Source organism: Anolis sagrei, chromosome 1 (assembly GCF_037176765.1).
Source record: "Anolis sagrei isolate rAnoSag1 chromosome 1, rAnoSag1.mat, whole genome shotgun sequence".
NCBI classification, from domain to species: domain Eukaryota; kingdom Metazoa; phylum Chordata; class Lepidosauria; order Squamata; family Dactyloidae; genus Anolis; species Anolis sagrei.
The window spans coordinates 125529350-125556589 of NC_090021.1; the positions used below are offsets into that span (position 1 = coordinate 125529350).

Genomic DNA, 27240 nt, shown 5'->3' on the forward strand with positions numbered 1-27240 from the left:
TTTTTTTGTGCAATAATAGCATCACTTTATTAATTTTCAGTTTTATGGAAGTACCAAATGGCAAGTACATGGAAATAACTACATGATCAAATACCACAAATCCCATGCAAGTTTAATATGGCAAACAGTTACAATATACCAGTATATAAATGCTGCAGAAGCATAGCTTTCAATTTCTAAGCATATTTTGATGGTATAGAGAATTTTGCAAGTAAGCATTACTTCTATCTGCCTTCCTACCTTTTCCGCCATCTGACCTTACAAACAGCAGAAATGAGAGAAAAATGTGAAAGAGTACAACCTCCAAACACATTCATGACTCAGTTCTACAGCACAAGCACTTATTGACAGAACTAAGTTAGAGAGAAAAAATATCTGAACTTCTCATATAATAGTTTACCTTATAATAAGTAAGTGATCAATTAAGCAAAGTTTTTTTTAAAACTGAAATTTCCAGAACCCTTCATACCAGCTGGAGGTGGATCTGGTAATTTTAGTTCTAAATGTAACTTTTCTGAGCTCCCAGTTGAAGAAAGAGAGTGCTTTGGCCAATGGAATATATAAAGTATGCATTATCAAAGGCTTTCATATATAAAGTATATATAAAGAATGCTTGAAAACAGGCAAGGGCAGATTTCTACTTTTTTGTTGTTCTGTGCCCAAGTTGTTTCTGACGTATGGTGATCCTAAGGCTAATCTATTGTAGCAAGATTAATTCAGAGACAGTTTCCCAGTGCGTTCCTTGGAGTCTAAGGGCCCTTCCATACAGCCATATAACCCATAATATCAAGGCAGATAATTCACAAAATCCACTGCCATATAATCCAGTTCAATGTGGATTGTATTTAGCTGTGTGGAAGGGGCCTGAGAAAGTGTGACTTGCCCAAGATCATCCAGTGGCACCTCATAACTGGTTCCAACCCTGATCTCCCAAATCCATAAGCAGATCAGGAGACCAGACTGGTTCTTTTTGCAGAATCTATTATTCTTTTTTTGAAAAAACCCAACTACAATCCCAAGATCTACCGACTAAAGTATCCTGGAGCTGTTGAATCCGAAGTCGGAAATTTATTTTTGGGTACTAAAAATAAGTGTGTACAAATGGGTGAATGTGCAAACCATTATTGTTCCTACCACTAAAATTTGGAAGTCAGATATTTTTTCCAGCTTGTTCAGTAAATTCCTTAGTCAAAACCCAGCTGTTAATCCCAATAATCACAGATCCATCTGATCAATACGATTTACATAAATGTTCTCACTGATTCCAGGTTTACTCTGGTTTGAAACAACAAAAGGGATTTGGCCTGTACATACAGTGCTACAGATTGCCACTAGCATCTTGATCAGAAACCTAAATTAGCAGCTCACTCGCAAGTTATGAAACATCATGTAGCATTTCTGGAATCTAACACAACAGCATGGGATTTACGGGAAGAGCCTTTCACAGCAATCATTATTAGGCAGGAGTAACTGTAATTCCATTGTGTTCAACAGAACTTCTTTGGCTAACTCCCCTAAGTTGCTTTCACGCTGTGGTACATCTGGAGGACTCTTCTCACAGTCTCCACATATTTGTCATCAGGAACAGGTTTCCTTTGGCTGCCTGGCTCCAGGAACTTCTTAATGGTAGGAATGTCACTGATCCTTGTTTTAAAAGCCTAGAAAGATGCAAGGCAGAGGAAACACATCATAGCTCTGAAAGAATGCCACCCTAGTTCTTACTATAGGTAGCTCTTTTAAAAGTTTGAACTTTACATGTCTTGAAACTGATACCTGGAAGGTTCCTTGTTCCTTTCCCCATCCTAAATCTATACTTTTGCAATTATATAATGTTTATTGCATTTCCCCCCTCCATATTAGTTGCTTGATCACTGTTAAATATGTCTTATAGTATGGTAATTAACAGTTTAAAGCTTGTCAGCAATGAATGCAATGGTTGTGCATACTTATAGCCTTATTGAATCTTATCAATACTGCTCTATGCCTGTGAAACGTGGACTGTCTACAGACGTCACATGCAACTCCTGGAACGATTCCATCAGCGCTGCCTCCGGAAAATCCTGCAAATATCTTGGGAAGACAAGCGGACAAACGTCAGCGTGCTGGAAGAAGCAAAGACCACCAGCATTGAAGCAATGGTCCTCTGCCATCAACTCCGCTGTACCGGCCACATTGTCCGGATGCCTGACCACCGTCTCCCAAAGCAGCTGCTCTACTCCGAACTTAAGAACGGAAAACGGAACGTTGGTGGACAGGAAAAGAGATTTAAAGATGGCCTCAAAGCCAACCTTAAAAACTCTGGCATAGACACTGAGAACTGGGAAGCCCTGGCCCTTGACTGCTCCAGCTGGAGGTCAGCTGCAGAATTCGAGGAGGCATGAGTGGAGGGTGAAAGAGAGAAACGTGCCAGGAGGAAGGCACGTCAAGCCAATCCCGACCGGGACCGCCTTCCACCTGGAAACCAATGCCTTCACTGTGGGAGAAGATGCGGGTCAAGAATAGGGCTCCACAGCCACCTACAAACCCACAAAAATAGTCATCAAGGAAGACCATCTTACTCGTCCAACGAGGGATCGCCTAAGTAAGTAAGCATGGCATAGGTTCTCATGGCTCAAATTCCCTTTTTGTTAGATTTGAGAGTCATCATATCTTGGCAGCTTAAGTGGTGTCAAACTGCATTAACTCAACTGTGTAGATACACTGTGAAGCAGGAGGAAAATACTTCCCTAAACTAGAATGACAAGGCTTGAGCTGTCCCTTGAAGTACAGCTTCTCATCTCTTCTTTTTTTCTCAGATCTTAATCTTTGCATTTCAATGTCAGGTGTTTAGTCATTGTGATCTTTTTAATATAAATAAGGTTACGTCTGTTGCTGTTAGTTTCAGAAGGATTTTCCTTAATGAGGAAACCTAATCTTTTTATCTGAAGGTACGGAGGTTTTTGGAATTGATCTCAATACTTAAATGGAACAAAGCTGAAATTACTTTAGAGAAGGCAGACATGGAACTACACTGCCATATACAATGCACAATTTTCTAGATTATGTTTCCATGAAATCCTATTTAGTTTTTCTCTCTGAAATGCTGAGATAACAGTCCTTAGAAAAAGAAAATACATTTTTAGAAAGTTAAGTAGCATTGCACTCATTTTCCCTTCACTCCCATCCCAATACCTGCAGTTGAGGGAACTCAGACAGAACATTGGAGGACTTCTCTTCAACCATCAAAATAGCTTCCATCAGGTGTACGTCTGCCCAGCTGAACTGGTTGCCCACAAGGAAATCTTGTCCATGATCTTTCAGTACCTGTCGCATACCAATAAGAGTAAGAAAAAAAAACAGTGGTTTCTAAGATTTCAGTGTCGAGCCCTTCTTCTAAAACCTCATTTGGGGTTTGTGTAAATCTATAATAGCCCAATATCAGTGCACAGTACAATATTCTATACAGACTTAAGAGTTTCAATTTATTCTGTGACTGAGGTCTTAACTCAAAATGCTCTTATCTCAAAGCAATTTTCCCATTTGAAATGCATGAAAATGCCCCCCCCCCAATTTTTTGTTCTGTCTTTTTAAATAAGAAAATGTACTTTATAAATAATAAACAATGTATAAATATACATTCACATGGAACAATACAAAGATCACCTTTAAAATGGAAGAAGCCCAAAGTGAAGAGGCAGAAGCATCATTTTCTTCCTACTGTACTCATTCAGCTCTTAATTCAAAATGCCCTTAAATTTCCACTTTATAAGAAAAAAGAGTAAAAAAGCAAGCACTAGGGCCCTTTCACATTACACAACTAAGACACTGTGGGCCCTTCCATATAGCCAAACAGTGATGGTGCTTCACCCAACTTATACCTATCAGGATTTCAGAGCACTGAGCCAATGTTAAGCTAGCAGATATTTTGCAATCTCTTGATTGTATAAAAGACTACAAATAAAAGACTAGTGCATCAAGGAGAAACATAACAACTAAGCTTGGTCTCTGTTGTTCTAGCTGCTTCTTGAAGATATTGTTTCTCCAAATTTGGGAGCATTCCAGAACAAAAGTATACAAAAAGCCATAGGAACACTTAGTCTTGTCATGACACAAGAACATGGACTGTTAGAGATGAGGAGACCATATGAAGCAGGCTCCAAATTTCTCTGAATGTAGGCAGACTCATGGGATCATTGTGCAACACATCAGCATGGATTTAGAGCTGCAAGGAATGCAAGCAATTTGAGGGGGGGGGGGCATGAACACAAACAGAACCTGGAACATACAGTTACTCACTGGGCACAACTGTCTTGAGATATGACTAAATCAAAAAAGGCCAGAAGGAAAGAGGCTTCTGATAAGGAGGAAAACAAAAAGGCACTGAAGGCTACTTCCCACATGATTCAGGAATTCCATCATGTGTCATGCTCAGGACTGAACGCCTCTTCATACTAGAAACAGGCTCTAAGCCAGATCTGGGAAACATGTGGTTCTCCAGAAGTGACTGAAGTCAAACGCCTCTCAGCATTGGCTCTAGACCAGATCTGGGAAGCATGTGGTCCTCATTGGATGAAAACTGCCTTAAGTGTTGGCTTTTTTGGCTAGGCCCAATATGAGCTGCGGTCCAACAACATTGTTCACCTCAATTTTATTGTACACTAAGATTCCAGAATCTGTTGGCTTTCAGAACATAAAACCAGATAAACCTTGGATGAAAACTTAGATTAAACTAACTACCAGTATGTCGCCATGACTAAGTCTTCCTTTTATCAATACTGGCCCAGTGACACATCTGCTTCTATCCAGTTATAGAGTCTGGGAGCTCTGTTTCTACTATGAGACCCTACAAGATGTTTTGAGGTGCAGAGTACAGTGGCTGATCACATGTACACAGGAGTCAGCCCTACCATTAAGCAAAGCAATGGGGCTGCTAAGGGAAAGAATCAGTGGTGGATGGTTCTTAGCTTTAGAGAGAAACATGTCTTAGGCCTCCATATCTGTGGGTTTGACTTTTGTGGATTTGATTATTTGTAAGTTTGATTAACTAGTTCTCTCCAGTAATCTCTCGATCCTCTAGAACAGTGGTTCCCAACCTGTGGTCTGTGGACCACTAGTGGTCCGCAAGAACTAAAATATGGTTTGCGGCCTCACCATTACTACACTGTTGCCTCAAAACCACGTGGTAATGAGAGTGACTGGTCTCGTGAAACCCTCTTATAGTGTCAAGGCAACGGGGATGTCGGGAGGGGAGAGGCTGACTACCTAAGAAAGATTAGTATGACTACATAAACTCTAGATTATTAAATATGGTTTTCTGTTGATGAGCAGATGGTGACTACTGGATGGCATATGTTCTGTATCAGAAACTAGAGCTGATGTGGTTTATCAATTTTCTGAAGCGCACCCCAAATAACCAAACCAAATCTAAAGTCGACCAAAAACTGATTTGTAACCCTTTTGGTAGTAATGTTGGAGAGTGGTCCCTGGTCAAAGCGGTCCCTAGTCAAAAAAAAGGTTGGGAACTACTGCTCGAGAACAATTCTAAGGTCAACTTCACCAGAATGTGATCACCGAGATTTGCTGGTGGACCTAGAAAGGATACTCTCTAGTCCAGTACAATGCTAGGGTCTGGTGGAAGCTGGCCATACAGTCATGCTGGAGGATCCAGAGATTCCTAAGTGTTGTCTCAGGTTTTAAAAAATGATTTTTTACTCACAGTTTTTCAACAAATGTGGAGGGCTGATAGTACACTTTTTGAGACACACAGTTGTCTTCTTCCATGATTACATTTTAAACATATGCACAAGATATGACTCCTTTATCGCCTATACATAATCAGTCAATTAATCATAATGGGCAACCCATGGCCCTTCAGATATTGTTGGAATTCAACTCCCATGAGCCTCAAGCATCGTCTATATTGGTTCAGGCCATGAGAAGTTCTGATCCAAGGATTATCTGAAGCCCCATGTTTTGCTATAATTGTGAGGTACACAAAACATATTACTGAGTAATACCTTTTCATAGACAGGGAAATATCTTTTAGTTGCTTTTTCAATGATTGTGGCAAGCTGCTTCTCTTTGTCTTCAGTTGATAAGAATGGGAACATCAAAATGAGCCCCATGAGGTCTGTTGTTCCTTCCACGTACATGTCAATTCTGAAGAGACACAAACACGCATCAGCCTGCCTTATTTCTGGATTTAGTCTGCTTATATCCTTAGCAAAAGATCCTTGTTTTCCTATGACACGCTGGCTTGCAAGAGGAGATGGCTAACATACTGTGGCAATGACTATTGCCAGCTCTTTGGAAATTTTCTCCCATCTTGTTGCAAACGGTCAGAAAGAGAATGCAAGAGTGACAGAATGCCTTCATCCTTGTTTACATGACAAGAATATCATCTCCGAATTATCTGATTTCAAGATAAAAGACTGCACTTTCACATATCTTTAATGTCTCTGATTTGAGACATTTGCTGCCAAAGCTGAGCAGTACATACAATAAAATCACCCATAGGATTGCTGTGAGTTTTCTGGGCTGTATGACCATTTTCCAGAAGCATTCTCTCTGATGTTTCACCCACATCTATGGCAGTCTTCCTCAGAGATTGTGAGGTCTGTTGGAAACTAGCCAAGTGGGGTTTATATATCTGTGGAATGACCAGGGTGAGAGAAAGAACTCTTGTCTGTTGGAGGCAAGAGTGAATATTGCAACTGATCACCTTGATTAGCATTAAATAGCCTTGCAGCTTCAAAGTCTGGCTGCTTCGTGCCGGGGGAATCCTTTGTTGGGAGGTGATTAGCTGGCCATGATTGTTTCTTGCCTGGAATTACCCTGTTTTTGAGTGTTGTTCTTTATTTACTGTCCTGATTTCAGAGTTTTAAATACGGGTAGTGAGATGTTTGTAAAGAACAACACTCAAAAACAGGGGAATCATCTCACAACAAAGAATTCCCCCAAGAAGGAGGCAGCCAGTCTTTGAAGCTGCAAGGCCATTCAATACTAATCAAGGTGGCTAACTGCAACATTCACATTTGCTTCAGGCAGACAAGAGTTCTTTCTCCCACCTTGGACATTCCACAGATATATAAACTCCACTTGCCTAGCTTCCAACAGACCTCACAACCTCTGAGGATGCCTGCCATAGAGGTGGGTGAAACATCAAGAAAGAATGCTTCTGGAACATGGCCGTACAGCCTGGAAAACTCACAGCAACCCGGTGATTCCTGCTTTCATCAACACAAATCACCCATATTTCTCAAAATGAATTTCTTCATGTGGAGAAAAAAATATGGTTAAACTGACTAACTCTTCTAGGTCCTATTTTGATTTATTTTAAACTACCGGAGCTCAGCCTGTCAAACCTGGAAATTGTCTGCACCCACTGGAATGAGGTTTCTAATTCTCAAGGCTCAGAAAAGTTATTTTAATCTGGAGGACATAATCCTCAAAAATCCCTTTTCCAAATTATGCTGATTCCAAAAGTAAAGAAGCTTCTTGTGGCCACCACAGCCATGTACTGGGGTGTATCCTGTACCTACTAAATTTTCCACAGTCTGTGGAATTAAAAAGCAGCTTTTAAAAAGCTTCCCCAAACACACTGGCAACTTCATTTCTGAATCAGATGCACAGCGGCAGTTATTCCTTGCACAAATAGTGGGGAATGTCTTAGTCCAGGGGCCAAAGTGTCTCCACAGAAGGACTGGGAAGAGAAGACCACCGAGCACAGCCAGATGTAATTCTTGCTGGACTTTACACCAAGAAAGCAAAGCTCAATTCTATGCAGGAAAAAGCCCCAGTGCAGCAGCTCCATAGGCTGCAAAGTACTGATGTTCAACAGCCTTATGGGCTTCACGTAGACAGAGTAATAGAAAACAGCAGAGGATGGCTGCAGGCAAGAAGGGAATGCCTATGAGCCCTGTCCAGGCTGTGGGCTTATTACTTTTACAGCCACTGCACACTGATAACAGTTTGATATAACTTTCATTGTCATGGCTACATCCAATGGAATCCTAGGATTTGTAGTTTGGTTGGGTCATTTGAATTCCCTGTTATGAAGAGTTCTCATTTGTAGTTTGAAGAGCATGCGAGCAGAGTATTCAAAGAACCTCACTAAACTACAAATCCCAGGGTTGCACAGGATTCGGACATAGCTGTTATAAAGGCATCAAACTGCTGTAAGCATACAGTGTGGACAAACCTCTTGTTACATGTCTGTTTGAGATATACACAGATGGCGCATTGGGACCCATTGAATGTCAGTCAAAGGGATGCTCCTATTCCAAATAAAATGTAAACAGAAGGTCGATCCCTATAGCCTGGCAGATTCAAAAGTATTACTTGCTTCTAATTGTTTATTGACAGTGTCCCTTCTGACTATACATTTAACAGATGAAATAAATAAAGCTTCAAATAGCTGGGAGTATTTAAAAAAAGGTAGAAGCGGATTCTAAGTGGATTTCTTTTGCATCAGGCTCCCCCAAGTAAATCTTGGCTTCTGGGGCAGAAAAATAAAGCAGATCCCTGATGTCTTTCCACTCATGGAGCAGAGCATACTCTAGGTCACATGGTCCCAGAAGAGCTAGAAAACCAAAACATATATGTATTTGTTACATAGCTCTCTCCTTCAGGTCCTTCCCGTAGAGGTTGTGTTTCCCTGCAATGTAGCTGAGAATGGCTCGAGTCTGCACCATCTTCATCCCATCAATCTCCACCATGGGCACTTGCTGGAACAGCAGCGATCCATCTTTTGAGGAAAGAAAAACAGAGGAACAAGTCATGCTTTCTGTCTAAAAGGCAATATCTACCCTGGTACTGTAACCCAATATAGTCCCAGCTAATCTGATTAGTTTTATCAATGCTCAGGATAACTGTAGGAACCCAGATGCAGATATGAGGAGACAGGTCAAGCCCAACGAGGAGCAGATTAGGGAGCTAGGTCCATTTAGCTTAGAGAAGAAAAGGTTAGGATGGGACATGACAGCCCTATTCAAATATCTGAAAGGATGTCATATTGATGTTGTTTGAAAATGTTGCTATGTAATTATTGAAAAGACTTTTAAGAGTATTCCCTGTTGTAAAATAATATTCCTTTAACAAACACTTGTGGCTAGCAGCTCCAAGAGATGAAGGTGACTATATTCTAATGTAGTGGTTCTCAATCTGTGGGTCCCCAGGTGTTTTGGCTTACAACTCCCAGAAATCTGAGACAGTTTACCAGCTGTTAGGATTTTTGGGAGTTGAAGGGCAAAATATCTGGGACCCACAGGTTGGAAACCACTATATCATGATATAGATCAGTGTTTCTCAACCTGAGAGTCGGGACCCCTGAGGGGGTCACAAGGGGGTTCCAGGGGGCTGCCAAAAACTATCAGAAAACATATATTTCTCTTGGTCTTAGGAGCCCCTTTGGCAGAGAAGGCTGAAGATCTCTCCACGTCCTTCTCTTCCATTTTGGAAACAGATGGCAATTCCTCCAACCAAAAGCCCTCCTCCACTGTGATTGGCTGGCCTCTCAGCCAAGGGGAGGGCTGTTTCTGAGACTCCAAGCAGGGAAGGGAGAGCACGTGTGCTTGGCGCATGGCAGCAGTGGTGTGCATGTGCGGGTGAAGGAGAGTGTGCAAGGTGGCAGGGAGGTTCGTGCCAACAAGTCCCTTCAAGACATGGAGATTACGTGTGGGAAGTATGGCCCAATTCTATCATTGGTGGGATTCAGAGTGCTCTTTCATTTTAGGTGAACTATAAATCCCAGCAACTAAAATTCCCAAATGTCAAGATCTATTTTTCCCCAAACTCTACCAGTGTTCACATTTGGGTATTGTTGTATCTCAGGTTAAGATTCACCTTGCTGTCTCTGACAAACCAGCCAAACTTGAGGTAAGGAGTTTATTATGAGGTTTTCAAACAAATCAAAGTATAAGCAGTAAAAAGGTTCAGTAGTACAAGGTAAAAAATCCAATAAAATTCCTTTGAGTCAAAGCAAAAGACCTGAAGCAAAGAAGCAGAGTAAAGTCCAGAAAATAGCATGAGGTTACATGAAACAGGCTTTTCCCAAGCCCCAAGCCCCAGAGCCGGAGCCAAAGCGAACCATTTTTGCAACGTTGGAACTGACACAGGATCACTTCCAAGGCAGGTTACTTATACGTTAAACATCAAAACATCAAGCATCAAACAAGCAGCTAACGAGCAATTTTCCCACCAACAGATGAGCTCAACACTTGGCTGCAAGTTGTGAACTCTTTCTTAACACCTGGGCAGCGTGACCTTGTTTCCCATCCACTGTCTTATCAGCTACATTCCGTTCTTGTGACAACAGCAGCGGCCTGTCTCTAGTTGTGTCTCTAGCTACATGAGAAAACTGAAAGACCACATCTGTACCCACTGTACTCTCATCCCCATCATTCCCATCATGCTGTTGCTGAACCACAACAGGTATACTGAGTATTTGTGCCAAGTTTGGTCCAGATCTATCATTGTTTGAGTCCACAGTGCTCTCTGGGTGTAGATGAACTACAGCTACAAAACTTAAGGTCAATGCCCACCAAACCTTTCCAGTATTTCCTATTGGTCATGGGAGTTCTATGTGCCAAGTCTGGTTCAATTCCATCGTTGGTGGAGTTCAGAATGCTCTTTGATTGTAGGTGAACTATAAATCCCAGGAACTGCAACTCCCAAATGACAAAATCAGTCCACAACCCCACCAGTATTCAAATTTGGGTGTATTAGTTATTTGTGTCAAATTTGGTTCAGTGAATGAAAACATATCCTTCATATCAGATACTTACATTACGATTCATAACAGTAGCAAAATGACAGTTACGAAGTAGCAACGAAAATAATGTTATGGTTGGGGGTCACCACAACATGAGGAACTGTATTAAGGGGTTGCGGCATTACGAAGGTTGAGAAACACTGATATAGACTATATCATGCATGGCTTCAGAGAATCAGACTACCAAGAAGCTTCAAAGCACTGATAGCAACAGGATCAGATTAAGGAGCGTCAAGGAAATGCTTTCCTTCCTCATATCCTTGATAAGAGAAGGAAGGAAGTGAAGGATTGATTGATCTCTTCCACTATCACGCCATGCCATCAAAAAGTGTTGAGTCTTTGAAACAGCATGTGGGGTCATACTGTTGGCTATGTGCTTCCAATAGACTTATAACACTTGCCCATTCATGAGAAGGCAACTTCATATCCAAATCGTTGCTGTTACGAAGGAATCAGGAGAAGAACCCCTTCTTGAAATACAAGGCCTCTTTTCTCTTTTCAGAAGTCCTGCCTCCACTTTGCCTCTGTCTTTCTGCTTGATTTTTCTGGCCAAATGTTTCCCACTTAATCACAAGCTTACCTTGAAGCAGCTTCTCATATTGCTCTCTTGTCTCCAAATATTCCTCTTCAAACTACAAGATAGAAACATTGAGAAGGGATTGTTGCAGAGTTCTGAAAATCACATCACCATTTAGTACAATCCAAGGACAAGCACTCCTTCTTCCTGCCTACAAAATCCACATGCAAACCACGAGTATTTCAAAACGTAACCAAACTCTTTCTTATCAAGGTCTGTACGTTCCCAGGATCAAGTCAGATTTCCAAAGCTTGTGAAATGCAAGATTGGCTGCTTTCTTCACTTCCGATGAGAGTTTATTCCCTATTATACCCTGCTTTGATATCAAGTGAGTTTTTCACTGATTCATACATACCAACTGCACAAAGAAGAAGGCAGTGAGGGGAAAGCACAAACCAAAAGTACACTCATCCGAGTGCCTTGAGATTCTGTCCTCCCTATTAACTAAACATTTTTAGACACCGTTTTTAGACTGAAAGTTATATAGAGTGACTTGATATTGGTAGAAAAAATATTTTTAAAGCTAATGATCATCTTTAACAGGTGCCACTTACTTGTAGTCTGCTGTCCTGGCCCAAGATGGTCCTCAAAGCAGATTGCATTAAAAACAAAAAGTATTTTAAAAAGACAATATATAGAATCTCCTCCTGACTGTTTTTGTGCATAAACTCTCAACACAATGCTCAAAGCTCTTCTCATTCTGTTTTAGGGGGAAGCCCATGTATCTTAGTATTTTGAGTCTGTACTTTTGAATATACCATAGAAGAATTCAGGCTGGCCCATCAATACTGAATATGTGGCTCAGAGTCACAGGAGTATAAGCAGTCATAAGAGATTCAAACATTTGAATAGATTCAAGGTGCAGTGGTGTTAATAAATGGAAATGCTTTAGATACAACAACTTGAGAATATGGTGTTGTGGAAGAGGGTGGGAAATAAAATACTGGTGTTCTTGTTAGGCTACAAAAATACACAAAGAACTGGGAAGTCCTGACCCTTGAGAGTGTGGGGCACCATGATGTAATGGGTTGACTGGAAAGACATGTGTCGGCAGCTGATTGGCTGAGCATGACAGGAGCCAGAATTCTGATTGACTACTATCTCTGGCTTGCTGCTGAGACAAATGGTTTTTAACTGCCACTTTCACCTCGGAGAGTGAAGAGAGCACTGACTGCAAACAGCCAAAAAGGAAATGGCTGTCAGCTCTCTGAAGCCTGATCATTTCTAAGGCATGAAGTGTATTTTAAAGACTGTTTAAAAGGACTGTTTATTCCCTCTGTCCTCTGTAAGAACTGTTACTTCTTACACAAATCTGAGTGAAACATTATATTTTGGTTCAGAAACTGTGGTAAAGATTCTGTTTATTTACATTTACAACCTCCAACAGAGAGCTCTAACTGGAGGTCAACTGTGACCAGCAGTGCTGCAGAATTCGAAGTGGCATGAATGGAGAGTGAAAGGGAGAAACGTGTCAAGAGGAAGGTGCATCAAACCAACCCTGACCAGGACCACCTTCCACCTGGAAACTGATGCCCTCACTGCAAAAGAACATGTGGATCAAGAATAGGGCTCTACAGTCACCTATGTATCCACTGCCAAGATACTACACTTGGAGGATCATCATACTTGGACAACGAGGCATCACCTAAGTAAGTAAGAAACTAAATGAGAGGAGGAAATTTGCAAAGTCAATTGTGGCCTATAGTCTCTTTGCTGGAACAAACATTTTATGTGCTCTCCATGGACCCTACCACTTATCTATCATGGTGTTGTAAAGACCAGGACAATAACATCTAAGGACACATTTTCAAGTGCTAAAAAACAAGGATATCCCCAAGCTGTAGTACACTGATGTTTCTTCTGCTTATGTCTTTTGTATGGAGCAATGATTGTCTAAGGAAAACACAATTTTCCATGTGAGCTAATTGGGGAATACAAACCTCCACACCAGTGGCTGCTAACAGCCATCGTATGGGCTCCATCTTGCCTCTTCCATCAAAATAATACAACTTGGGTTTTTCAGCCATGATTTCACAGTTTCTTGATCTTCTAGTTAAAAAAACAAACAAAACCATGGAACTGTTAGTCTTACAGCAGAGCCAATAGACATATCAAAGCAATATACATTGATCTGAGCAAAATCCTTATTTATTATTTACTTATTTATTATTATTTACTCTATTTGTATCCCATCTGTCTCTACTCTGAAGGGAACTCAAGGTGGCTTTGCATATGGCAACTATTCAATGCCTTTGAACAACAAACAGTTAAAATACATTAAGTTAAAGAATTAAAATTAAATGCAAATTAAAAACATATAAAATATTCCAAAAGTAAATGCACATAATTCTGTAGCTATTGTTGCACTTTAGTTAGTCTCCAAAGGCTAGATCCCAGAGGCAGGTTTTCACATTCGTTCTGAAGGCCAGGAGGGAGGGGGCTGTTTTAATATCACTGGGGAGGGAGTTCCATAGCTGAGGGGTCACCACTGAGAAGGCCCTTCTCTAATTCCCAGCAGATGCACCTGCAAAGGAGGCGGGATTGAGAGCAGGGTCTCTCCAGGCGATCTTAATGTCAGAGGTGGTTCATAGGAGGAGATATGTTCAGACAGGTAAGCTGGGCCGGAACCGTTTCCTTCATCAGGTGCACTCCAAAATTTGAATTGTGTATAGTATGGAACAAAGATGGCTCCCATATTGGTAGGGTGTGAATCTAACTTCAGAAGCGTTATTCAAGGTGCTGAATCCTATATTTTCTTCTTCATCATATAATGCATTGTACAACCCATGTGAGTCTATCATCTACGAGTCTCCCCTGAATTGGGTGAACTTCAACCAAGGCTTTCCATATGTCCAGTGAGTCTATACTTTGTTTGAAAAGCTGGCTGTGAGGGGATGATGAACCCCACCAGTGATAAGGGCTGGGAGGCATCTCTTCAATGTACCATCTGTATCATTTACCATTAATAAAACTTATATTATGTGTCAGACTGTACCCTAAAACAACATCAAAATGCTAGTCAGGTACTTACAGTGCATAAAGTTAGATTTGTTTTTATACTACTTCAATGTCACTGATCTGGTGTCACTATAACCCAGGCATGGGAAACCTTTCTAACTTGGGGGTTGCATGGTTGCCTGAGGGGGGGGGGGTGAGTGGGCCGGGGGGATTGTCCCCAAGTCCTCTCCCTGCCCTTTCCTCCCCTTCCTCTTCTCTTTTGGAGGCAGAAAGTGAAGGCCTTGGTCAGGATGAAATGCTGGGCAGGAGAGAAAAAGTGTTTCCATTAGACCTCGTATTGCCTACTCTTGATATAGAATTCTAGAGTTGGAAGAGAACTCCAAGGGCCATCCAGTCCAACCCCCTGCCATGCAGGAAGGCACAATCAAAGCACTCCCAATAGACAGTCTCTATGGAAAAGCCTCCAGAGAAGGAGACTTCACCACACTCCGAGCCAGCCTATGCTATTCTCTATGAAGTTCTTCCTAATCTTTTCAGTCGAATCTCTTTCCCTGCCAGAAACCATTGCTTCCTTGTGCCCTGGTCTCAAGAGCAGCAGAAAGTCAGTTCCCCCCTCTCCTGAATGGAACACCCTTCTAAATTTTGAAACATGGTTCTCATGTTTCCTCTCTACCTTCTCTTCTCCCAGCTAAACATCCCCCAGGAGGAAAGGAGGAAGGAAAAAGAGAAGGAAGGGAGGGAGGAAGAAAAAGATGGAAGGGAGGGTGGAAGGGAATGGAGGAAGGGAATGGAGGGAGGGAGGAAAGAGAGAAGGAAGGAAAGACAAAAGGGAAGGAATGAAGGAGAAAGAGGTCGAGACAGAAGGAGGGAGGAAAGAGGGAAGGAAGGAGGGAAGGGTGGAAGGGAAGGAAAGAGAAAGAAGGAGGGAAGGGAGCGAGGGGGGGGGGGGAGGAAGGAAAGAGACAAGGAAGGAAGGATAGGATGATGAGAAAAGACGCTCTAAGAAAAGAGCCCAAGGGGCCGCATCCGGCCCCAAGGCCTGGGTTTGCCCATACCTACTCATGGTGAGCATCCATGAGGAAGGCTTTGTTTATAGCACCTTTTATTTGTAATACTCACACAGGACTTTAATAATCCGTGCCTGTAAGTGCTGAAAATGAATAGTTAGAGCATCTTGCATACCTACTCAACTCGAAGGGATGATGGGAATCTTTGACTCCCTTTACTAGTTGAAAAAGCTGACAGATGAGGTTAGTCTTAAGATCAGTCCATGACTCTTGACTTGCTTTAATAAATTCCTGTTTAAACCAAGCACAAATTGTTCTGGTTTCAATATGATGCCAAACAGTGGTTGATTTGAACAGATACTTTCAATATTTTCTATTCATGCCCGAGGCTTGTTCACATAATGCACATCCAGCCTGGGCCACAGAATCACATCATTGTTGTATCTCTTTACAGTACTACTGACCCGCAATGGCTAGCCAAATCCTCAAGGCAAACATATTTTGTAACCCATGCTCAGAAGACATGGACTTCTGATCTTGCCCACAAGGCAGCTTGATAAAAGATTCAAATTTTTAATGCAATTTCTAAGGTCCAACTAAACTAGACCTACTGAATTAATGGGACATAGGTAAAACAATAGTTTTGTAACTTTTATAGAATTAGGAAGTCCATCCTAGCTATGCACAATAATTTTGGACCTAGTACGCTTTTTCAAACCAGCAGAAATTTAACTCTGTGGAAGAGCTTTCTAAACCATGTGCCGACTGAAACAAGTAAATGTAAACGTAAGGTGAGACCTCTATAAGAAATAGGCAATAAATCATATATTTAAACATATATACATGAAACGGTTTCATGATATATGTTGTGTCCCCATACATTATTATAATTCTTGTATGAGTCCACATCTCTTATAAGGGGTTGCTTTAACCTCTGATTTCCTAGTAAAACTGAATAACTGTGTCGCAAAACGATGCATGACTAAAAGGGTATGTCTCACCAACATGAAATGTTTGGAAAGCTACTCTACTCTATGGCCACACAGGCAGTAAAGTTTGTTGATTGCCAATTATAATGATAGCAACTTAACCCTTCATCAATTAAAGCATGACTCAATTGTAAGAACTAAAGGGAATGCACTTTTATTACTTAATCTTTCTATTAGACCTGTGGTTCCCAACCTGTGGTCCATGGACCACCAGTGGTCCGCAAGAACTAAATTATGGTCTGCGGCCTCACTGTTACTACACTGTTGCAACGAGAGTGACTAGTCTTGCAAAACCCTCTTATGGTGCCAAGGCAATGGAGATGTTGGGAAAGGAGAGGCCACGAAAGGCATGAAAACAAGCCCCGACTGCTGCTTCTCCCTAAGTGGAGGCATTCCATGTGGTGCCTGGAAGTGGGGGTGCCTTGGTGCCTTCATTTTTAGGCCTGTTCCTGGGGTTACTTGGGATGTCGATTCAGAAAATTGCATTGGATAGACCACATCAGCTCTAGATTATTAAATATGGTTTTTTGTGGGCGACCAGATGGTGATACTGGATGACATATGTTCTGTATCAGAAACTAGAGCTGATGAGGTCTATCCAATTTAATTTTCTGAATCAGCACCCCAAATAACCAATCCAAATCTAAAGTTGACCAAAAACTGATTTGTAACCCTTTTGGTACTAATGTTGGAGAGTGGTTCCTGGTCAAAAAAATGTTGGAAACCACTGTATTAGACAATAGCTCCAATATCATGACACCCTGGAAACCTGAAGGGCATTGAAGAGGATGTGCTTATGGGGGTATTTGGGTCAAACACAACACCATGTCCATATGTTTGAAGTTTGCAGTGCCATCTTCAGTCACTAAGTAGCACATCGGCCCAACAAGCACAGAGTTTTGCAATGATTCATTTGAAGCCACTCTTTCTGTTGGAGGAATCATATTTTACAACTATTTGTGTATTCTTCTCTTGTGGAGCAGCCTCATCATAAACATGGAGTGGGGGCTGCAGACCCCTTTGTCACAATGCAGCAAGTGTGTCTCAGAATCACAGTATCTGAGGCCTAATTCAGATATAGTGGTACATATGCCATCTGTTCAGCTCCAACAGCTGCATCAAGTGGCTAAAAGGCTTCTGATTAGCAAAACGAGGATGCTTCTAACCAATGCATAAACCACCTATTTTCCACTTGTGATCGTCACTTTCCCCCACCTCAACAAATTAGACAAAGATCTCAAAAAGAAACCAACTCCCTTCTGTGGCCATGGAGGAATAGACAGGATTAACATTTCACTCAAGCTGAACGATTACATTCTTGGAAGCTAAAAACACATCCAGTCTGTTGGTGTCTCTAGTTTCCAGTTGAAGGAATGCTAGGGAAAGGATGTGTTGGCACATAAACAAAGGTCCATAGTTTTCAAACTCCCTGAGCCCCTTAGCAAGCAGGGGAAATGCAACTTTTGGGGAGGAATACAATGAAGTCACTGAATTACTGGAGAGATCAACTGCTTGTTATGTAACAGGCTGGCATGAAAGAGAGGGGAAGAAGGAATCCAGACACCAGGTTTCAACTGTTTGCTGGCGACCCAGGAATGTGGACAAGGATGGCCAGCCATTCACGTACGGCATACTCCGTTCCCTCCCCTGTTTTCTGTTGAAGGACAGTTGTAGGTGGTATGTGTATGTGTGGGAACGCAAACATAAGATGATCTGTAATGAAATTCTATTGTAAGAGCCAATTCTTAATATTACAACACCAGAAGGGGAAGAAACAATAAATAAATACTTGCTGGCAAGGGAATGTGGATAAAGGCAGTGACTTGACATTTCAGCAATATAGTTTAATGGATGTTCTTGGGTAATGTTAGTCGGTTGTGCAATAAGCTGGAGTTCAATAACAGGTACTAATCGATTTCCCCCACCTCAACAAGTTAAACAAAGATCTCAACAAGATTTTTGTCTAACTTGTTATATGTTATATATGAGCATCCTCTCATATACTTTATATAGATGACATATGAGAGATTGATTGGTAGTTCCTGGCATTGGAAGCAGGTTTTAAAATGGCAATGATCTTTGTTTTCCTCCATAGTCTGGGAATCTGGTTGTGTGCCAAGCATTGATTGTAAAATTTCAAAAAACAGTTTTTGGCTTTGGGGGCCCAGGTGTTTGATGTGCTCCATCATTAAGTCGTCTACGCCAGGTGTTTTACCAGTTTTACATTGCTTAGTAGCTTCTCTCGGTTGTTTCAGGTTTAGGGGAGATGACAACTGGTGAGTTTCAAGTTCTGGTGCCCTGCTAATTTTCACTTTTACTCCGCTGCAGTTGGTTTGCCCATTCTGAATTAGCTGGTATGCTATCTGGTCTGGTGTTACGTTTGCATATCCACCGTTGACAAGAGGGTCACTATCCAGGCATATCACTAACCAGGCGAACACTATTCCCATCCTAAATATCCGGGTGTCACCTTAGATCAAACACTAACATTTAGGAAACACTGTATGAAAACCAAGCACAAAGTAGCTGCACGCAATAACATCTTGCGGAAACTTTCTGGCAGTACATGGGGTGCAGGCCCAAAATTAATAACAACATCAGCCATGGTCTTGTCTTACTCAACTGAATATGCCTGTCCTGTTTAGCATAAGTCTGTTCACATGAAGTAGGTGAATATAGCATTGAACGAAACATGCAGAATAATCACAGGATCTCTCAAACCTACACCTGTTGATAGACTCTATAAGCTAGCTGGCATTGCCCCGCCCCCAATTCTGCTGTGAGAGAAATAAAGTTGAACACTGTGAAAGTCACCCACTGTATGGCTATCATCTTCCGCCCAGTAGGCTCAAATCAAGGAAAAGTTCCATGAGAACCACCACTCCTCTTAATGTTCCCCCAGGAACAGCAAGAGTATCCCTCTTGGCAACTAAACCAGGCAATCCCAATTGGATGCCCCCACCACCACCACCACCACCACCACCACCAGGGTCTTACTTCAGGGGTAAACCAAGAATGGGCAACTTGGAAGTTCCTGAACAGACTCAGAAGTGGAGTGGGCAGATCAAAAGACAACCTGGCAAAATAGCACTATCTAAAAGAATCCCCCACCTTGTGCGACTGCGCTTGCCCACAATGCCCTGCCTCATGTTCAGAGGAAGAAGCAGTTATTCTTACTGTGTGTGCCTTCAAGTTACTTTAGAGTAATTCCAACTCTAAGGTGCACCTATCATAGGGTTTCTTGGCAAGATTTCTTCAGAGAGGTTTTTATTTATTTATTTATTTATTTATTTAGTACACTTGTATACCGCTAATATCTCAGCCTAAAACGGCGACTCATTGCGGTTTACAACATTTAAAAACAACAATTCCAATTAAAAAATATAAAACACATACATATACAGTTTACAGTATTGGGCCACCAATACAGACCAGTGCGTCTCTTAAATTAAAATCATAATCCAAATTCGTTGTCTGTGATTGCCGGTCCTAGATCGAGAGCTTCATCGCATCGGGTTAGCCGAATGCTTGCTCAAACATCCATGTTTTCAGTTTTTTTTTGAAATACCATCAGCGAGGAGGCTGATCTTATCTTTGTCTCCCTCCAAGTTTGAGAAAGTCACCCAATGGGTTTTCTTGGCTAGATGGGTATTTGAACCCTGGACATCCCGAGTTCATGCAGTCTGATACCACTTTGACTATCATGGAATCTTAGGAGTTACAGTTTGGTGAGGCACCAGGACTCTGGCAGAGAAGAACTTGTGAAACTATAATTCTCTGGAATCTAGAAAACTGAGCCATGGCGGTTAGAGTGGTGCCAAACTACATTGAGCTGTAGTTCTGCAGTGTCCACATAGTCCAATGCTAAACCACACCACCACATTGGCATTGAAAAAAGGAGATGATATCAAGATGTAAAAGCACAGAGCATTACACTGTGCTTTTAAAAGCTGCATCAAGTCTATTTCTGGAATTTTCTTCTTTTCACCAAGTGGGCAAGAAAAAAGATTGAAAAGAAATGTGACTTTTATCAACACAGAACAGGAAGGTTAGTTACCTCTTTTCTGAGGTTGCTCCTGGATTTAAAAGCTATTGAAGAAAACTACAAGACTCTGGGTCATATCTAGCCCATCCCTATCAAATAGTCTATACAACAATATGGTAGGATCACTTCTTAGACCAACTCACAGAGTCTCCCCAATCAGCATGGTCCTCGATGACCATGGACGGAAATTTAGTGAGTTATACTCAAAAAATGAGTAACTTTCTCCAAGCTGTAGATCAGTGATTCTCAACCTGTAGGTCCCCAGTTGTTTTGGCGTACAACTCCCAGAAATCCCAGCCAGTTTACCAGCTGTTAGGATTTCTGGAAGCTGAAGGCCAAAACATCTGGGGAACCACAGCTGTAGATAAACCTCACAATTTTGTATGGACGAATAATGGCTGAAATGCTCTTTTTCAACAGCCACCCTCAATCTAGCGCCTTCTCGATATGTTGGACTAACATTGCTATGATGCCAATCTCCATATTGGGTAGGGAAGCTGGAGTCAAATTCACTTTTTGGAGCAGACTGTTGAAGCAGCCTACACTGATCCTCATATCACTTTATTTACATCCAGTGTTTTATTCTACTAGGTATACAACCCTTCACAGTCCAAGCCAGGAGTAAACCAAAATAAAAGGTTTCCTTGAGAAGCGGAGGACTAAGTGGGCGGTGTGTACATTTTCTTCCTTCTTGGCACAAAAGACCAGATAGCCAAAGGACACTCTGTACATCATGACGCCTTCACTCACTCACAAGCTATTTGGGAAAAGATAGAGCTGTTGACCTACAAATGCCTACAAAAGGCACAACAGTAAAGCATATTTTCACCTAAGAGATTTACCTGTAGTCATCAGACTTTATGTCTTGCACAAAGGATTTCTTAGAGATATTGGGGTTGAGTGCAAGAGGTTTTCTAAAATATAGAATAGGTCAAAAGGAGTCAGAAAAAAGACCTTTCCCAAAGCTGTAGCTATAGAGCTAGTGATTATTCTATAAGTTTTAAGGAGGCACCAACATGAAAAACTGGGAATGAGTTATCCTCCCCATCATAATCTAGGCTTCATGTCTATAGAATAAATTAAGACCAAAGGATAGTACAGATTGCAGAACAAATGGAACCCCAGTAGCTCCAACATGAGAGAAGCCTTCCACTGGATGGTAAAACATCTGGGCATCCCTTGGGCAATGTCCTTGCAGACTGCCAATTCTCTCACACCAGAAGCAACTTGCAGTTTCTCAACTTGCTCCTGATATAAAAAAAAAACCCTGTAATAGTTGAAATTAATCTGACAAATGCAAATCACACTGCTCTTCAAACAGAAGAGAGCAAATATTAGCTTTGTAGGCTTGTTTTTTAAAAGAACCCCAAATATACTAGTTAGGAACCTGTATAATCCCAGTGCATATACAAGGAAGGCTGTAAAGATTAACCAAGCCAGACACATTGTGATTATTTTAGCTTCTTTTCAACAAACATGACTAAGAGTAAGTAATGGAAAAGATCGTATCTCATGAGACAACTGATGATATACTTATATGGTAGCATCTACTTGTTTTATTAAGTAAAATACAACATATACAACTACAGATAACAAAGAACAAAAAACAAAAAATAGACAAACTTTTTTGAATGCAAGAGTATGCAAACTTTGAATCCGGGGAGTGGGGTGAGCTCCCCCTGTTAGCCCCAGCTTCTGCCAACCCAGCAGTTCAAAAAACATGCAGGTGTGAATAGATCAGTAGGTACCACTTCAGAGGGAAGTAATAGTGCTCCATGCAGTCATGACCTAGGAGGTTTCTATGGACAATACCGGCTCTTTGACTTAGAAATGGAGATGACCACCACGCCCCCCCCCCCCCCCCAGAGTTGGACATGATTAGACTTAATGTCAAGGAGAAACCTTTACCTCTCCTTTTATACAAACCTACTGAGCAGTCCTTTAGAAAAGAGAACAGATTATTCTTGGATCTAACAAGTTCTATTTTCATAGACTCCAAAGTGTCATTGGCAGATTTTAAGATCAAGAAATTATTTATAAGGATTATTACTTCCCCATATTCAAAAATGTTTTGTATAGATAAAATTATTTCCTATGGAGTTCTTAACAAGAGCTTCACTACTTTTTAGGAAACATCAGACTTTGCTATTTTTATCAGAGCAGCCTGTGCCTGGGTAAACACCACCTTGGAAAAAGTGCATGAAAACGCCTTCCCCTCTCTTGCGTTACATCTACACCAGTAGTTCCCAACCAATTTTTGACCAGGGACCACTTTGACAAGGGACCACTCTCCAACATTAGTACTAAAAGTGTTACGAATCAGTTTTTATCAGCTTTAGATTCGGTTTGGTTATTTGAGGTGCTGATTCAGAAGACTGCATTGGACAGACCACATCAGCTCTAGTTTCTGATACAGAACATATGCCATCCAGTAGTCACCATTTGCTCGCCCACAGAAAACCATATCTAATAATCTAGAGCTGATGTAGTAGTAGTAATCTTTCATGGGTAGACAGCCTCTCCCGTCCCAACATCTCCATTGTCTCGGTACTATAAGAGGGTTTTTGCAAGACCAGTTGCTCTCGTTGCTGCATGGTTTCAGGAGAATGATGTAGTAATGGTGAGGCTGCGGACTATATTTTCGTTCTTGTGGACAACTGGTGGTTGGGAACCACTGATCCGCACTATAAATATTAGACAATTTGACACAACTTTAACTGCCATGGCTCAATACTGTCTATTAAATCCTGGAAGTTATAGTTTAGTGAGGAACCACCACTCCTTGGCAGAGAAGGAGAAAGACCTTGTAAAATTACAACTCCCATGATTCTGTAGTATGGAGCCAAGCGGTGCCACCCGTAGAAAGCTGACACTCAACCATAACTGTGAATGGTGTGTGCATTGGACTACAATACTCCGAAATCTGCAATGGGAGTCAGTTCTCCAAACACAATTTTCCCAAGCACTGGAAGAGGGAAAATCACACTGCCAATCATCTCCTTCCTGACAATTCCTCTTTTATGATCCCGCTATTGGGTATCTGTTGCAAATTGTTTTTTTGCTGTGACATTAGTCTTCAAAAGTTAACTCCAAAAAGGGATAACTCTGTTGGACATAACATGAAAAAAATGACAAAAATCACATCCCACAAATTAGTGGTATATTTACTGGGTTATATTTTTTTTTAAAAAAAAAATCTCAAAATACATTATGCAAGCTTTCAAAGCTTAACCGTTTTCTTCATCAGGCAAAGATATTAAAAACCATAAAGGCCTATGTTTTGTCTCAGATGTTGTTCCTTTTGTCACTTAAAATGACCTAGAGAACAATGATTCCTTAACTCTAGTACTTCAGGTGTTTTGGATTTCAAATCATCTGATTTGGATCAGGGATTCTGGAGCTGATCAGAAGAGGGTGGAGGGACTTCAATAAAAGGCCATTCCCCTACTTGGCCATGGGCAGTAAAAGATAGGCAATTAAAGGACAAACCCATTAGCCTGCAATCTTGTTTTATGGTGCCAAAGTTTAAAGAAAAGACTGTTTGAAAAAGTTCTAGCTGTCTGTAGAGTACTCTACTCCTTCCCACACAAGCCTACTTGACTCTGAAATTAGGATGGGGTGAGGAACTACTTTCTGAAAGTGTGGATAAGATGTAAGTCCCTCTCAGTTGCTGCCCCTAAGTTCCGTCTGGTTCCTTCCATGTTGTCTTTTTTGCAGCTAGGAATATCTATCACTCTATCACCCCATCCATCCTTCCTTCCTTCGGCAGGTCCTTGCCAACTCACCTCACTTGCTGCAGAAGGAGCTTTAAGTGGGTGAAAGCTGCATTCTCTTATGGGTGCATTTAAACCTTTATGCTTTTCATGGACTATGTTTATTCACACAAGTGTATACATTGTATACATTTTCAGTTGCAAGCCACTTTAAGTTCAATGTGCTGTCGAAGGCTTTCATGGCCAGAATCACTGGGTTGTTATGTTTTTTGGGCTGTATGGCCATGTTCCAGAAGCATTCTCTCCTGATGTTTGCTCACGTCTATGGAAGGCATCCTCAGATGTTGTGAGGTCTGTTGGAAACTAGGCAAGTGAGGTTTATATATCTGTGAAATGTCCAGGGTGGGAGAAAGAACTGTTGTCTGCTTGAGGCAAGTGTGAATGTTGCAATTGGCCACCTTGATTCACATTTAATGGCCTTGTAGCTTCAAAACCTGGCTGACTGCTGCCTGGGGGATCCTTTGTTGGGAGGTGTTAGCTGGTCCTGATTGCCCCGGGGCAGAAATCAGCCAGGCTTTGAAGCTATAAGGCTATCCAGTGCTAATCAAGGCAACATTCTCACTTGCCTCAAGCAGACAAGAGTTCTTTCTCTCACCCTGGACATTCCACAGATTCATAAACCTCACTTGCCTAGTTTCCAACAGACCTGATAGTTTTTTGAGCTGTTTAGCCATGTTCCAGAAGCATTCTCTCCTGACGTTTCATCTGCATCTATAGCAGACATCCTCAGAGTTTGTGAGGGCGAAATGTCAGGAGAGAATACTTCTGGAACATGGCCGTACAGCCTGAAAAAAACTTACCACAATCCAGTGATTCCAGCCATGAAAGACTTTGACAATATATCCATAGCCCTTTCCCCACAGCACCAGCACTTTTGGGAAGCAAACCCTTGCAAAACTACAATTCCCATGATTCTATAGTATTGGGCTCTGCATTCGTTCTATCTATAGTGTAAATGCATCCTGGAACAGCAACCCTGGATCATCCTTTTCAGGATGGAGATGGTGAGATAATAATATCCACCTGAATGAATCAGAAGGGTCTCTTTAGAACCAGAAATCTCTTCTCTGCAGAATCCATCCAAGGTGTATCTTAGGGGGATTCTAGCATACCTTGACTCCTTCAATGACACCCCATTTGCAAAGTTTGGAGGGGAAGGGGCTTCTCCCACTATCCTCCAGAAAAAAAACAATAACAACTGGATTGATATAAGTTTTCCAGGCTGTATGGCCATGTTCCAGAAGCATTCTCTCCTAACGTTCACTTGCATCTATGGCAGGCATCCTAACAAGCTTAGAATTATAGAGTTGGGAGAGAGAGAAACCACAAGGGCCATCCATCCAGTCTGATAATAATAATAATAATAATAATAATAATAATAATAATAATAATAATATTTTTTTTTGTCATGTCAGGAGCAACTTGAGAAACTGCAAGTCGTTTCTGGTGTGAGAGAATTGGCCGTCTGCAAGGACGTTGTCCAGGGGATGCCAGGATGTACTGATCTTTTACTATTCTTGTGGGAGGCTTCTCTTATGTCCCCGCATGAGGAGCTGGAGCTGACAGAGGGAGCTCATCCGCGCTCTCCCCGGATTTGAACCTGTGACCTGTAGGTCTTCAGTCCTGCCGGCACAGGGGTTTAACCCTCTGCGCCACCAATTATTATTATTATTATTATTATTATTATTAATAATAGTGTAGTGGGTTAAACCACTGAGCGGCCAAACTTGTTGACCAAAAGGTTGCAAGTTTTAATCTGGGGAGCGGGGGGAGCTCCTTCTGTTAGCTCCAGCTTCTACCAACCTAGCAGTTCGAAAACATGCAAATGTGAGTACATCAATAGGTACTGCTTCTGCGGGAAGGGAATGGTGCTCCATGCAGTAATTCTGGCCACATGAACTTGGAGATGTCTACTGACAATGCTGGCTCTTTGTTTTAGAAAAGGAGATGAGCACCACCCACCAGAATAGGACATGACTAGACTTAATGAATGTCAGGTGAAACCTTTACCTTTTACCTAATTATCATCATCATCATCACAGTGCCTCAGTCCGCCCCTCTGCTGCTGTCTGCAAGCAACTCACCTCAAGCAACGCTGAATCCAGAGACTCACACACAGACAGGCACAGCTTCACTGTAATGCTGGGAGACACCTCCTCCGCCTCTAGTTTAGGCAGAGAGGGAAGGGGGCGTGGCCAAAGCGGAGGGGACTCAGCCAATAACAGGAACCTTAATTTGCATTCCTTTCAGAGCCGATTTAGAAAGGATTTCAACCGGAAATTAAAAAACTAGAATTTTATTTCTCATTGTGTTTAGTTTTTATTTATTCTTTTCTCTGCTCAGGAATAAATATTGACATTCCCTAGTAGTAGTCACTGTAACTGTAGAGGTCCAAGATTTAGGGAGGTTTATATACTGATGGGCTTGCTAGTAAGCTTTGGATGTGAGGGCGATCTGGCTGCGACATCTGTCACCCCATTGATCGCCAGGGTTGATTCGGCTGATCTGGCTGGCTAGGCGGGTGTCCCCTTCCTCCCTCACCGCTCCATGTGCGTCCCTCCCGAAGCTGCGCGCTCGGTGGAAGAGGACGACGTCCCAGGTATAGAAGGAGTGTACCGAGGTCTCCAGTCTTCGGTCCCGGGTTTACGATAGCTGCGCTCCCCTGCTAGAACCTCCAAACAAGCTCAAGGTCCATTTGTAGGAGAACGTAGGGTAGTCAAGCTTCCAAGACTCCAGACACATCCAAGTCAGGCGCTGCATGGGGCAGTCTGCCATTCTTTTTTCACCCACACAATACAGTAAAGAGCTTTCAAGCTTGTCAGTTTTCATCCTTCTTCCCCCATGTGCTATGTTTTTCTTTGTGTTCTTTGTGTTCTTTCCAAAGGGGAAAAGGGGAACATAATGATTGGGCTTTGGTGAAACTGCAAATTTCACTGGTTATAAAGGACAGATGTCTAACCCCACAACCATACACTGTGATACTGTTTGGCACCAACTTTAACAGCCATGGCTCTGTGCTATTGATTCCTGGGATAGTTTGTGAGAAACCAACAGTCTGTGGCAGACCCTGTAAAACTACAATTCTCACGATTCCCAGGCACTGAGCCATTGCATTTCAAATGGTGCCAAACTGCATTAATT

At 41.8% G+C, this 27240-nt stretch overlaps 1 protein-coding gene across 4 annotated transcripts; it reads right to left on the reverse strand.

The window, feature by feature from the left end:
- Positions 1–26272, reverse strand: LOC132783238 (glutathione S-transferase 3-like). 4 transcript variants are annotated; one of them, XM_060788367.2, is made up of 8 exons: positions 26184–26261; positions 15468–15583; positions 13268–13376; positions 11331–11382; positions 8593–8725; positions 5997–6138; positions 3172–3303; positions 1–1658 (listed from the first exon to the last, which is right to left on the reverse strand). In XM_060788367.2, the coding sequence occupies exons 3-8, from the start codon at positions 13352–13354 to the stop codon at positions 1515–1517; spliced, it is 690 nt and encodes a 229-aa protein (XP_060644350.2). In that variant the 5' UTR covers positions 13355–13376; positions 15468–15583; positions 26184–26261; the 3' UTR covers positions 1–1514. The 4 variants fall into 4 exon arrangements, with proteins under 4 accessions (XP_060644350.2, XP_060644332.2, XP_060644341.2 ...); XM_060788349.2 differs by lacking the exon at positions 15468–15583 and having other exon boundaries at positions 26184–26272; XM_060788358.2 differs by lacking the exon at positions 15468–15583 and having other exon boundaries at positions 13268–13373; positions 26184–26259.
- Between the last annotated feature and the right edge of the window lie 968 nt (positions 26273–27240).

Bases quoted from the DNA above. Each gene is read 5' to 3' on its own strand.
- LOC132783238 (XM_060788341.2), bottom strand. From the start codon at position 11,992: ATGCACAAAAACAGTCAGGAGGAGATTCTATATATTGTCTTTTTAAAA. The intron at 8,726-11,330 runs GTAAGCTTGTGA...TTTCCTCAAAAG, and splicing joins ATATGAGAAGCTGCTTCAAG to ATGGATCGCTGCTGTTCCAG. The intron at 3,304-5,996 runs GTATTACTCAGT...GGTATGCGACAG, and splicing joins ATTTCCCTGTCTATGAAAAG to GTACTGAAAGATCATGGACA.